Here is a 13,318-nt window from a genome sequence, read left to right as displayed (position 1 = left end):
TCCTAGAATTGGAATAGATTTATTGTATGTATACTGGACAAACATAATAACAAAGATTATATAGACAAACCAGCTTGAGAGAAATCAAAAAGCTTTCTTACCTACCAAATATTCCACTAGCAGAAAAGGCAATTTGGTTTGTGACTAGCACACTACCTTGAAAAATCATACTTTGTTCCACCTCTAGTCTGCTCTGTGATCTAAAAGTAGGTTATTTCAATGACTTGTGTCTCAGTTTTTTCCTCCATAGGGAGATAACAAAAATCAAGTCTCCCTTGCAAATGTTTGGATTTAAAGGTAAAAAGTATGATGCAGGCATATTATCATCAAATTATTTTTAAAAGTCAATGAACAGTCATAGTTACATTCTTGTTATCTACAAGAGTAGCATTTACAAACAGCTTATAACCAAGGACTCTAACAAAAGAAAGAATTAAAGGAAAGAATGTGGAGTGGCTGCAAGTTTCAGTGAAACTTTCTTTAGCTAAGAAGTTTCTTCTTCACTGAAATTTAGAGGGCATAGAGTGACTAATAAATGCTTTTTCCATACAGCAAGTACCAGACTACTATAATTACATTTAGCATTATAGCATATTTTAAAATAAGTATCAGTTACAAGTCCTGTGCAGTTTAACGTAAAGCTTTTCAAACCAGACACCTAGAGAAGTCATTTTTTCTAATGTAATTACAGATGATATTCAAACAAAATATTAAAATAAGTCTTTTACCTGACAGAAAAAATATTTTAATACTGGAATAAAAATAAAAGATTTATCACTTCCTACTGCCAGGAAACATGTCAAGAAACAACATTGCCTTCTCTGAAGTTGTAAAACTTGCCTAAGAATCAATGAAAAAAGTAACTTACAAGGGCATAACGGCACTTCCTTTAAAGCTTAGTGGTAACTGAAACGCAATATATTTTTTTGTTAATTTCCTTGCACACATCTTACAACACCAGAGTAGCTGAATTGTTTATTTCAGAAGAACGCATACATAAAAGCATGATTTTTAGAAAGCTCACATGCAACAGACTGTGATCAGAGTTTGTATATTTCAGTATCACTTACTTTCACCCAACTGCACACAAGGAAATTATTCAAATTACAAAAAAGCTTACTGGAATGTTGATTTTAGCAAGTTTTTTTCTAAATTTCACTTTTTAAAACTAACAATCTTTAAAAACTTTAGCCTAAAATATTCATTTTTAAAAGGGATATTTGTGGAACTTCAGTAGAAAACATTTTTTATAAAATACAAAATGCTTGAACGTTTTTAAAAATATTCAATATTTCTAAAATATTATGGAGTTGATAAATTGTCATAAATTTAACACAGGCTCCCCCTAATTCAGGAAAGTGGTTCTCAAAATAAATCAACAATTCCCTAGTGCACTTATAAAGAGAAAAGATCAAAAGCAGTAACTGGTATCTTTCCTTCCAGTGTTAATTAGTAATTAAAAATCTTAGCTTCATTAGTACCTACTCTGAAAAAGTTTGATTTTTTATAATTAATTCCTTTTTTGGTGGGGAAAGAGGACGCTACACAGACAAATCCTATAAAAAAGAGTAATGAAAATTAACTAGTTTGAAACTGTTTGCCTTCATCACAGTTAAAAAAGGATATGAGACTCCATTATTTTCTTTTAAATAAGCATCTTCCCTGAAAGACCTCAGCTTTCATTTGGTCTTGAGTTGCAAGTATTGCATAATTCTACTGGCCAAGTGACATTCTTTCTCTGTGACAGTTCAGGTATGTCTGATAGTTTTAAGTAGAAATACAAACATTTAGAATCGGTTCTTTGGCATGGTACAGAAGTTGACAGCTTCTACTATTTGGATTGACTGCAAGTCCTAAAGAAGAATTTCCCATATTTGGAACAAGGAAGGGGGACAGGACAGGACTTGTCACCATTTTGAAACGAAGTAGATTAAAACAATGTCCCTTTATGGATTTCAAGTGTCTTCCATTTGTAATTTACTTGATGTCTTCAGTACTGATTCCATTTTCACTTGCATTATCACAGCTCAATATTTCCTGCATACAAGGTAATCATCAGTATAGCAGTAAACCCTGTTAGTAAACCAGCATTCTGAATAAGGAAGAATGTCAGATCCATCTTTCTTCCTGTCACTTTCTCTCGCAGCATATCATTCATCTCTGGGAACTGAAAAACAGATATTTTTAGGTAAGTATTGCCACCTCGTGGTAGCATGCATAACTTCAGGCACTAAGAACTGAACCATATTGTTACTTAGGGCTGAATATTACAACTAACAGAGGATGAAAGCAGTCACAGGACTAGGTCACCCTAACTACCCTGAAAAAACATTTCACCAAGGATGTTGAAATGAAATGGTGATTTGCTCCTCTCTACTGTGATTTCACCTGTTTTTTTCTCATGCAAATTTCCTCTTTTTAATTCCAGCAATCTCCTAGAGTCCAATTGTTGGTCCATATGTTGCTGGGAGCAGCTGCCCTTGTATTGCTAAATGCTGTGTTTCTTCCTTCATTAATATAAACAGAGAAATCTTTTGTGGGGAAATGGAAGATTAAGACCCTTCTGCTTTATCTAGAAGCAAATGAAGTGAAGCTAAAAACAGAGACAACCTCTCAGAAATAAGAAATCTGTTACAAATAGAAGGCCTGGTGGGCTGATGTAGTGGTAAAGCAAGAAACAAAGAACAATGTTGTGAAACTGGTGATAACACATGCAATATTATATTACAGTGCAATGAAGGGGATTCCTCATTCCATAACACGCATTTTAATGGCAACATAATAGCAAAGGATGACTATCTGTTGTTAACTGCATGAACAAAGATATTTCCTCTGAGAGCAAATGGAGGTGATGGCAGATTAGCATTTGTGATAAAGTCCCCTCTACGGTGTGATTTAGGGTATGTGTTTGCTGCAGATAGTCAGCTGCAGTAGATTTTGACAAACATACCCAAATAAGCTTTGAACTCTTCTGTTGTGCTGAAAGTAATATAGCCAGAATGCAAAGAACACTATATATCTCAGTGTTAGTTAGAAACCTTCAGGCTGGGTGACTCAGAAGCTGTATCTTTCTTTGCTCTCACAAGGCAAAAGCAGCCACTGAAGGTAACGCAATTCTTGAAGAACAGACTAAGGCTAGTGTGAAGTGGCCAAACCTTCCCAGAAATCATTCCAGTGTTCCGTAATTCTCTTGCACAAGAGGCAACAAACCAGATCAGCTTCATGCCATACAGCAAGGCTCATTTGTGCACACACCTCAGTGTACACATTCTCACATGTCACAGCCTCACTACACAGTGATTTTACTGGCAGAAGATGGACTATGCCAGTACTGGAGGAAAAACAGATTAGCAGAAAGAAAATAAGGAAGGAATGACATTCTAGTTAATCCTACCTGCTTCTGGACAAGAAAATCAGAAGTGTGTGAAAACCGTAACAGAAAGCGTAAAGCCAGATCTCTGTATAGAGCACTTGAATACCCTATTTCAGACTTTTCAGGGGGAAGAAAGATTCAGATAGGTAAATGATACAATCCAAAAACCTACAAAAAGAGAGAAAGATTGAGGCAGAGGGAAAGAGACAGAGAGAAACAGAGAACAGAACAGATACAAAGAAAAGAATGTTACCTACTTTGATGGATTTAATAACAAACTTAAGTTGAGCCACTCTCAATTTATGTCACGAGTTTTACATTGAGTAAGCTACTATTCATTAAATAGGAGTGAAACTAAATAAAAAGCTTTAGCAATTAAGTTACAGCCAATTTATAAAACAAAATCTAAATTGTTCATTTAGCTCTAACATTATTACTTATTAAATTCTATGTTATTACCTAAATTATAATCGTATTTATTGAAATAGTCACTTTAACTAGGTGACAGCTCCTAAATACATATAGAACCAAACTGGGGTCTCAAAATCTTTTCAAATTCAAGCCTCACTCTTCCAGCTCTATACTCAAATGTATTCTCCTGTGGCAGCTGTAAACACCTTTGCAGATACATCTGATCTTACAACAATGAATTAAGCATTATAAAACTTCAAATTCTTGAAAGATATCTCTCATGTTGACATAATACGTCATCGTAAATTTTGGAATGCTGCTGACCACTTCGTCAGCAATCGTCTAAATCTGATCTGAATCCTAGTACAATTTCTTTGGCTTAGATCTTCTTGCACACTTTAAAAAATAAATGATAGACTGTTGTGAATAGAGTTTAGCAAATTTTAGCTTGAACCAAGAAACTGGAGCTGGCACTGTTTAATTTAAACCAGAACAGAATTTAAGTCAGGTTTTTCACTTAAAGAACCCCAAAGCTTTCACTGTGGTTACACAACACCTTTCATTCAACTCAAAACTAAATATTTAGTTTCATTTTGTTTAACTTGGTTTAACTTGTTTTTCTTTCTTTTCTTTCAAAATATGGTTTAAATAGACAATTGAACATTTTAAAAATAATAAAGAGAAATACTTTGGCACCTCAAAATGACAGAACAAAGTATGTCTACACTTTTTACTCTTTGATGAAACCAGCCCAAATTCATAAAAAGCTCATTTCTCTCTAAAATTCTGTGTCAGCAATAATCTGAACAGCCCTATTCGTGAAGTGGAAAGTTTTCATGTTTCATGAATAAGCATAACTATTTGTGTGCCTCCATTAAACATATAATTGATGATTTAATGATAATAAGTAGATGACACCAGTATGAGAGGGACAAATTTTATTAATTTTACTAATTAACAAAATTTACTAATTTTACTAATGTAAATTCTACTGGAGTTTTTGTTTTCTTACAGAAAAATAAATAAATGAAAACAAATCTCACCATATCTGCCAAAGAGATGTACAGGAACATTCCACCAGCTACGGCAAAGATGACGTTAGGAGCAAAGTTGTTGCCTACTAATATACCAAACGCCATCCCAATGTAACAGGAACATGCAGACAGAAAATTGAAAAACAGAGCCTGCCGAGTACTCATTCCTGCATTAAGCAAGATGACAAAATCCCCTAAAAGAAAGAAAGAAAAAAATCTTCAGAAAATGATATTGTGATTATTTTCTCATTTCAAAGGAAGTCTGAAGACATGATCTGTATATAAATTATGATCCCTGATGTTTTTCTTCATTCAAGTATATAATGAGGATTTCCCTTCAAAACTAAGGTAACTGAAATATTCTAAAGCAAGTACATTTGAGCTAAGAGCATAGAAACACAGAACTACCTATAAGGATTTCAGAAAAATAATGTATACAACAGTGTATGTAGCATATATGAACAGGCCAATTAATACCTCTCTAATATACCAGCTTTCACCCATCTGCACCTGGGACCTTCCTGCGCTAGATGTGTATTTTGGTGCTTTGAAATTTTCTGATGAATATTTTCTCCAATAATTTATCTAAACTTTCAATCAATGCCAAATTTTGGCCAGCACAACCTCCAATAACAGCGATTTCCACAGTAAACAGTGTTGAATGAAGTTCCTTACCCAGTTCATGAGGAAACTCTTCACACAAGATGGCTATGGAGGTACTAAGCCCTTGAAACAGAGACAAAGTGAAAGAAGCACCAATAGCCAAACCATCTATGAAATTATGTACAGCATCACTCAGTGTTACCATCCAAGCAATGGTACCAATCTTTGACAGTGGACGCCCATTAAGGCACTTGCATAAATTGGCTTGGGTGGCTTCTTCCTAGAAAAAAATAACACAAAAAAACAATTACATACAACACTAAATAAAGAAGGCATCTCTTCTGTCTTTAAATGAATGCTAAGTATAAAATAAAGCACTACTGCATATGGAGACCAAAATGCTTGGTTCAAGAAGCAAAAAAGCACAGGTAACAGCAGCAAATGTTTTCTGTTCCTACAAGTTAACACACAGGGCCAAATCACCCTTCTCTCTACAAAGCTTTATTTAAATGTTCTTCAGCTAAGACAGAAAACAGTTCACACTACAGTGGTCTGAATGTCTCTCTGGAGTATCTGTCAGATTAAGAGAATGCAAGCTCCTCATAGCCTCCTAAACCACCTTTATTAAGCATGTATAGTCAGAAGGATCTGATCACAGTGACAGACAGCATGTGTTTCCTATCTAAAACCCATTTCCTACCTGGCCCAGTTACATACTGCCAGTACATCATGCTCTCAGACACACACTTAGCTGCCACAATAACAGCCAGGTACATATGAATATAGACACACATCCAGATACTCCATAAACTTCATTTCTAATCTGCAGCAATGACAGTCATGCCCAGTTATTCAAATTAGTTTCTACAAAGTGCATGTTTAATAAAAACATAAGTGGGTAATTCTGACTGTGCAAACTGAAGGCTCAGAGCATGAGAACAACAGGCTAATACAAACCTCCAATGCACATGCAGACCCACAAAAGCGAAAATAATTTATACATGCGGTGCCATGAAGTAACACAAAACATGACCCCAATAAAAGGAACTACCGTTTTAGTAGGAAGCACAAATTAACCTTCCCTAAAAAATTCCTGATGATCCTGTCATGGTTTAAGCCCAGCTGGTAACTCAGCACCACGCAGCCATTCACTCACCATCCCCCTTAGTATCCCCCTGCTCCTGGCGGGATGGGGAGGAGAATCAAAAAAATAGAAACCCCATGGGTTGAAATAAGAACAGTTCAATTATTAAAGTATAATTTTAATAGTATAATATTAATTACTATAGTATAATACTAAACTTCTACTACTAATAATAATAATAAGGGAAATAACAAGGGGAAAGAATATAAAACTAAAAGAGGAAAGGGAAAAAAATCAATAAACACAAGTGATGCTCAATGCAATTGCTCAGCCCCCACTGACTGACACCCAGCCAAACTCAAGCAGCCATCTGCCCTTCTGGGTGACTCCCCACAGTTTAAATACTGGGCATGACATGCTGTGATATGAAATAGCCCCTTGGCTAGTTTGGGTCAGATGTCCTGTCTCTGCTCTTTCCTAAATTTTTGTGCCCCTCTTCACTGGCAGAGCATGAGAGACTGAAAATTCCTTGATGTAAAGTAAGCACTACTTTGCAACAACTAAAACATTGGTATTATCAGCATTGTTCTCAGACTGAAGCCAAAACACAGCACTGCACCAGCTACTAGGAAGGAGAAAAAAGTAACTGTTACAGCTGAAACCAGGACAATCCATCAGACTGCATTTTGAAAAGGTGTATTAGTAACTTCTATTATATATGAGAAAGAGAGGTAGTAGTGGGTTTTGTTCTATAAAAACCCTCTACTACCAAAAAACATCCCACACGAAATGCCAAGCATCTCCATAAAATAAGCGGTTTTACAAAAAGTGTTTATTACGATGAAAAAATGAAAACAGTGAGCAAATAATAGAAACATGCAAAAATGTCACTTGTGCCTATGTGTTTATGTTTGTTCCCATCAAAGCACATTCAGGTTTTTTTTTGTGGAAACCATGTGTGTTGTGTGCCTACAGTTTTCTGTGGGCTGTAGGGGCATAACTGGCTTAGCCATAGCACCAAGCAAAAGAGCCATGTTCTGGTACCAGTTGCACAGCTGCCAGTTCAGCATTGCATATGTGTGACAAACATGAAAATCTGATCAGAAAGGGTTTTTTCCTTGAACTAAATACTTTACAAATATATGTGCTGAACTTTCAATGTGCGTATGAAGAAAATGAACACTGAGTAAGAAGATGCTATTTAGAATTAACTTGCACTCATTAAGAATGGAACTGACTCTACAAATGTGCTGAGGTTTGGGCTGTTTTATTTATGTACTTTTTAAAGTATTTGCAATTTAGGAGAACAGTACTGATTAAGTTCTAAAAATCACTTTGTTGATCCAGTCTTTCAAAATGCAGAAACAATTGGTATTTAAAAACTGGAAATCAGTTACTGGGAGGCTTCTGTAATATATACAGGGCTATCTGCTGTTTACTGTGTAGCTTTGAAGTATCATAATTCTTGCCTGTAATCTATTTCAGATAATGTCTTGACTTCTATAAATTATATAAAGTACAATTACATTGTTTGTCTGGGTTTACATTCTGAACTTTAACAGCTTGTGTGTCAAATAGAAGTAGATGAACGACTAATGCATATGCTTAATGTTTAAGATCAGGCAGAATACTGACAAACTGACCCTACAAATACATAAGATTCCAAGGCGAAAACTAACAATGTCTGTCTCTGCTGGACTGTTCTCACTTTGTCATGGTAGTTTGATAGTTTCATCACAGACAAGGTGCCAGCTAAGGAGCATTGTAATGCCCAACTGGACTATCAGGTCTGACTTTTATTAATTATTAGTGCAGATCTGTATTATTTGTATCTCCACAGTTTATGGTGAACCAAAGACATCCTTGGGACTATCGCTCTTCTGAACACAATTTTTTCTTTAAAAGTAATGTCATATCCTTTGTTCCCAAATTTAAGAAATCATACAGAGACTCTCTTATTTTATCCTACGATATCTCATCAGATTACTATTCTTATTTCTAATGCAACTCTGACTCCCTCAGATATGAATGAGACATGCCCTTCTGTGTGCTCTGGCAGTGCCCACAGGACCAAGAAGGACCACTGACACTGGCCTCCAGGGCATAAATAAAGGCCACCATGAAGTTTAGTTATACAACTCTAACACTGTGCACTCAAGGATACAGACACTTCAGCAAATTGTCTCTGAAAGAAAATCTTCTTTAAAGATTCTGTTGTAAAGCCACATCATTTTAATGCATCGTAGATAAAAATTTGGGGTAAGTATGAAAGAGGTTTCCTTGGTTGCATTTATTACTGCAAGTGAAATCTGAAAGTATGTGACTAATTAAACATTCAGATTTACTCTGGCAGTCAGTCTGTTCTGGCATTAAGAAAGAGAATATGGCTGGATCCCATGGCTGAAAACAATTAATACACTTTAGTACAATTAGACTTCAAACTCCCTCCTTAAAGCCTACGTGATGATTTGCAGCTATGTTGTGTTTGCCCTCTGTAATAAGCTTTAGATTACAAGGACACATAAAAATTCTATTAGGCAAGTGTTCACTTATGCCAAATGGTTCCTTCACAAATAACCAAATGCCTGTAAACTTGAACGTGTGCCCTCATGGCACTACCCAGCCTGCTCCAAAATCCCTCAGCCACATTGGCCCTCCCCTGCTTCCTAATGACTTTGAAACTTACCTCGCCTCTGAACCTGACTGGAGGAGGAAAAGTAATGATAGCTTTTTGTTGCTATCTCCAGTTATCAGCAGGGGACTATCTGCCCACTGGGCTTTCCTTGCAGCCAGCCTTGGCTCCAGAGTGAATTTCACCCTGTTACTTTCAGGAGGTTTTAATACAACATATTCTCACCCTGACTTTGGAGAAATGGAGAGAAAGAAAAACTGGGAATTATGAATTTTTTGTAAGAAGAGAAGCAGAGAAGAAGAACCTTTGTGGAATTTTAAGTTCTTAAAGTCAATGTCAAAATAAAAGGAAACGTATGATCCACGAAGTACCCTGGGGTGACCTACAATACTTTATTTCATGAGCACTCCATCTAAACTAGTTGCTAGAAGTAAATGCTATATAGTTACATTTTATTATTATAATATATGGTATGATTTTTTATGTTTATGTTACACATAAGCAGATGGCTCACCAAAATGTAATAATGGAATAGATCCAGATAAAACTTCTGGTAAACAGAATGGAAAAACACCACCCATACCACTGGAGATGACTGTCTCCATAGAGAGTGGGTTGTTTTATAAATCTACAAAATACGGTTTAGGGACACTCATAATACTAATTCCCTCTTGGTGCCCAGGAAATTTCAATTATTAAGCATGTTTCTCCCAGTTTTTAAAATGCCCAGTATCCACCCGGCTTCATGATATTTCTACTGAAATGACAACTACAGTTTTGGTACTTTAAACTGTGTGCATCAAATGCCACGGGAGCCTACAGGCTCAAGGCAGAACTCTCAGATTCTCTCCCGGCTGCTAGGGCCTGCCTCTGTCTTCTTCTCCTGCTCCTTACTGCTCTCCACAAATAACTTGCTGGCTACAGAATACAGGTGATAAACCAGAAATCACTACTATGATAAAATCTGCCTTATCAAGAGAGAGCTATTTCTATGTGGTTTATTTTTCTTAAATAAGGTACAGTACTGCTCCTCCCTGTACTGGAAAAGAGTAAAGAAGCACATCAGCTTTCTTTCCCTGCTTCCATTTTCTTCTCAGACAGAAGGAAGTCATGTTTGTAGTATGAAAACAAACATAGAGAAATAAAAAGAACAAATCTGAAATAATAAAACTTACACCAGGAGGAATGGCTTCTGTCTCAACATACTAGCTCTGTAAATCCCACAGTATACTGGAGTAGCACAATATACTGCATGGAAGTTACATACTGTATTGGTTTTCCTCATTAACCATTGATTCAGAGGAATCAAGTTCTCACATTTACAGTTTTACGTAGTCAGGAACACAATATGGATCATGAAACACTGAAACACATTATCACTTTTATCCAGAAAAACAGTATCACTCTTCTAAGCAAAACAATAACAAAATCAAAATTAACTAAATTATCTGATTAAATATATCTCTGTTCTACCCACCCTGACACTGATACTAATTAGTTCTTTCTGTTGACTACAAATTGAATGCATCATTCAGCTTTTGTAAGCTTGCCCAAAACCCCACACTTTTTTTCACAAGCTTGCTCAAGCAAGGTAAAAGCTATAAATGTACAAAAATTTGACAAAAGTAATAAAAATTTGCATTAACTCTCCCGTCAGATGTGCTTATAAGATTGGCAGGGATATAACAAATAAATAGACATAATTTTCACACCTGTGCTGAGACCACACTGATGCTGTCGAAACCAAGATTTCCATTGCTCTCTATGACAGCTGAATTTGCATAACATGTCCCCCCATTGCTGGATGGCAGTGTTTTGGGTGGGTTAGGCTTCTCCTGAGAATGATTCTGTCCACTGTTTTCAGAGTCATTATGGCCAGCCTAGGTGACAAATAAGTAAGTAGGTAGCTAATTAAAACAAAAGCATAGTAACAAAAATAAGAATATAGAGACAAAAAAGAATAAGTTGGGGGGCATCATATTCATGCTGCTTTGCTTTCAACAAAAGTTTAAATGGGCAGCAGTAAACATTTAAGTATTTAAATGAACTCCGAATGTATCTAAGTTCCTACTGTGTCTCTTACTTTCAGCTAATCAGAATACATGTGGGGATTTTTCATTTTTGTCCATTATGCACAACCTCCCAAGCTGAACACACGACCATAAGTGACCAACATTTGCTAGCTGTTCATGGCTGCTTGTCAAATAGACGTTTCAGCCTTTGTCAACCATTCCCCAAAATAAAGGGCAACAAATTCTTCCTTTTCTTTTTGGGTGCAGTTATTACAAATGCGGGACAGTTAATCTTCAGAATCTTCAATACCAGCCAGTCTGGGAGGGACTGACTTCTCCTGCCAGAAGGGGAGCTCTAGGGGCAGACTCCATTTGCTCCAGCTCTTACGTATTTCCACTTTTTTCTGATGTGTTTAGCTAGCACAGCAATGACTTGACAGTTGAGAGCAACTGAAGCACATGTCAGTGACAACAGACCACAGTCACATCTGGATTCTATTCCCAGCTCTGCTTTCAACTCCCTAAAAAAAGTGAGATTGCTTCCCCTATCCATATGGATTTTAAACAGTTATGTCAGAATACACAGTAAGACTGAATTCCTCAGGTAAAATGGAAAACCATTTTATTAAACTACCAAGTACCTCAAAATACGACAGGTACTTAAAGCAAGGCTTGTTCAGTTAGTGATACGTTTCATTACCTGGTTATAGATCTTCAATATGACTTTAAGAATCCTTTCCACAAAGAACAGAATATAGAATCCACCAAACACCGCAACTGCTTTCTCAATGTAGTTATCTACTTTTGGGTCAAACCCAAATGCCTAACAGTGAAGAAAAAAACAATGCAAATTAATGTGTAATCTTAGCACATTTACAGAAAGACAAGCAAACAATCTACACACACACACAGATACTCTGCTAAACTACAGACTGTCTCTCTGCTGACCATAAGTTTCCATGGGGCTGAAATTATGAAAGGTACTGATCTTTTTAGATTTTTTTTTTCTTTAACTTGGATTAAATGTTAACAGTGTTTGAATTCAGTAGAACTTTAAATGCAGAATACAGCAGTAAAATGCAAGACAAGGAGAGTCTAGCCTGTAGCCCATGAAGAGTCACTAGCATTTTATCTAATGCATTTCTCTTTCTGCCTAGAGGCAGGATAGTCCTTGGTCTTTCCCATGTTACAACTAGACATACATCTCGATGGCTTTTCTCACCCAGCCAGAAAGAGATGGTATTGAACCCCATCAACAATGAGACTGCAACCGCACACAGAACCCCACTGCATCATGCTTCTAAAATTAATACCTTTAGAAACTAATACGAAAACCAAATGATTCCCCTTGCTTACCTCTGGAATGAGCTGGAAAATTGCATTAGAAAAGAGAGTACCAATGGCCAAGCCCACAAAGTAGGTTAAAACCTTGGGAAAATATGACTTCTTTAATAGGGGAGTTAAAATCAATCCCAGAAGTGATGCCAAGTTAATGATAGTCACAGCCAGGAACCCAAATCCCCAAACTGTGGACAAACAAGGAGAAATATATTTTAGTATAACACCCACTTCAGGCTGTTTGCAATTTTTCTAACAGCTAAATTAACACGGAATTAGGAAGGAGAGTGGTTCCTTTGTTGAAGTTATACTTCACAAATGCATAGATACTTAAGATACATACCTGCAGAAAGGAAATAACTGGAAATATTGTCCAGGACTACCATATTAAAAATGGAAACTCTGCTAGTGCAAGATCTGGAACAGCCTATCTGCTGCTAGTATAAATCAGGTCTCTCTACAGTCAGAAGAGTAAAAATTAAGGGTTAGGCCAATAGTCCAAGTAGCTATAGCATAGACATAAGGCAAAGATTCTTACTAGTCCCAGGGTTAGATGTAATAGCCATTGGATCTAACACAAGATTAGATCGCCACAAGATACAAAGCCTGCTGTCTTGGCTGTACTAGATCCAAAACATCTTTCCTGATAAAGGATGACTCCTTCAATTCATCCTGAGGTGGTGACTTTCTGTTCCTAACACTCTTTCAAGTGCCTTCCGACCCAAAACATTCTATGAGCTCTGTGAGTATGGCAAAAAACTTTAAAGGTTGCAGTGAAGAGGTCTACAACACTGCCTCAAGTGATTCCACAGAACCACAAAGTTATCCACA

The 13,318-nt window shown here is 36.5% G+C and overlaps 1 protein-coding gene across 4 annotated transcripts in view; it reads right to left on the bottom strand.

Annotated features, from left to right (window-relative positions):
- The window catches only part of SLC39A8 (solute carrier family 39 member 8), a 61,610-nt gene continuing 48,292 nt past the window's right edge, over positions 1-13,318 (bottom strand). For 3 of the 4 annotated variants that reach the window (XM_062636726.1, XM_062636727.1, XM_062636725.1), the window contains 6 exons: positions 12,506-12,675; positions 11,850-11,972; positions 10,850-11,017; positions 5,494-5,701; positions 4,828-5,012; positions 1-2,167 (listed from right to left, as the gene is read on the bottom strand). In XM_062636726.1, coding sequence (XP_062492710.1) covers positions 2,021-2,167; positions 4,828-5,012; positions 5,494-5,701; positions 10,850-11,017; positions 11,850-11,972; positions 12,506-12,675 — 1,001 coding nt within the window. In that variant the 3' untranslated portion in view covers positions 1-2,020. Of the gene's footprint in view, positions 2,168-3,394; positions 3,542-4,827; positions 5,013-5,493; positions 5,702-10,849; positions 11,018-11,849; positions 11,973-12,505; positions 12,676-13,318 lie in introns of all 4 variants that reach the window. The other variant, XR_009968110.1, reaches the window with a different exon arrangement.

Source organism: Pezoporus occidentalis, unplaced genomic scaffold, assembly GCF_034315485.1.
Source record: "Pezoporus occidentalis ecotype Australia unplaced genomic scaffold, CSIRO_AGI_Poc_V1 ctg49, whole genome shotgun sequence".
Classification (NCBI taxonomy): domain Eukaryota; kingdom Metazoa; phylum Chordata; class Aves; order Psittaciformes; family Psittacidae; genus Pezoporus; species Pezoporus occidentalis.
Note: the sequence above shows the minus strand (reverse complement) of the source record. Positions and strands in the feature narration are given on the sequence as shown.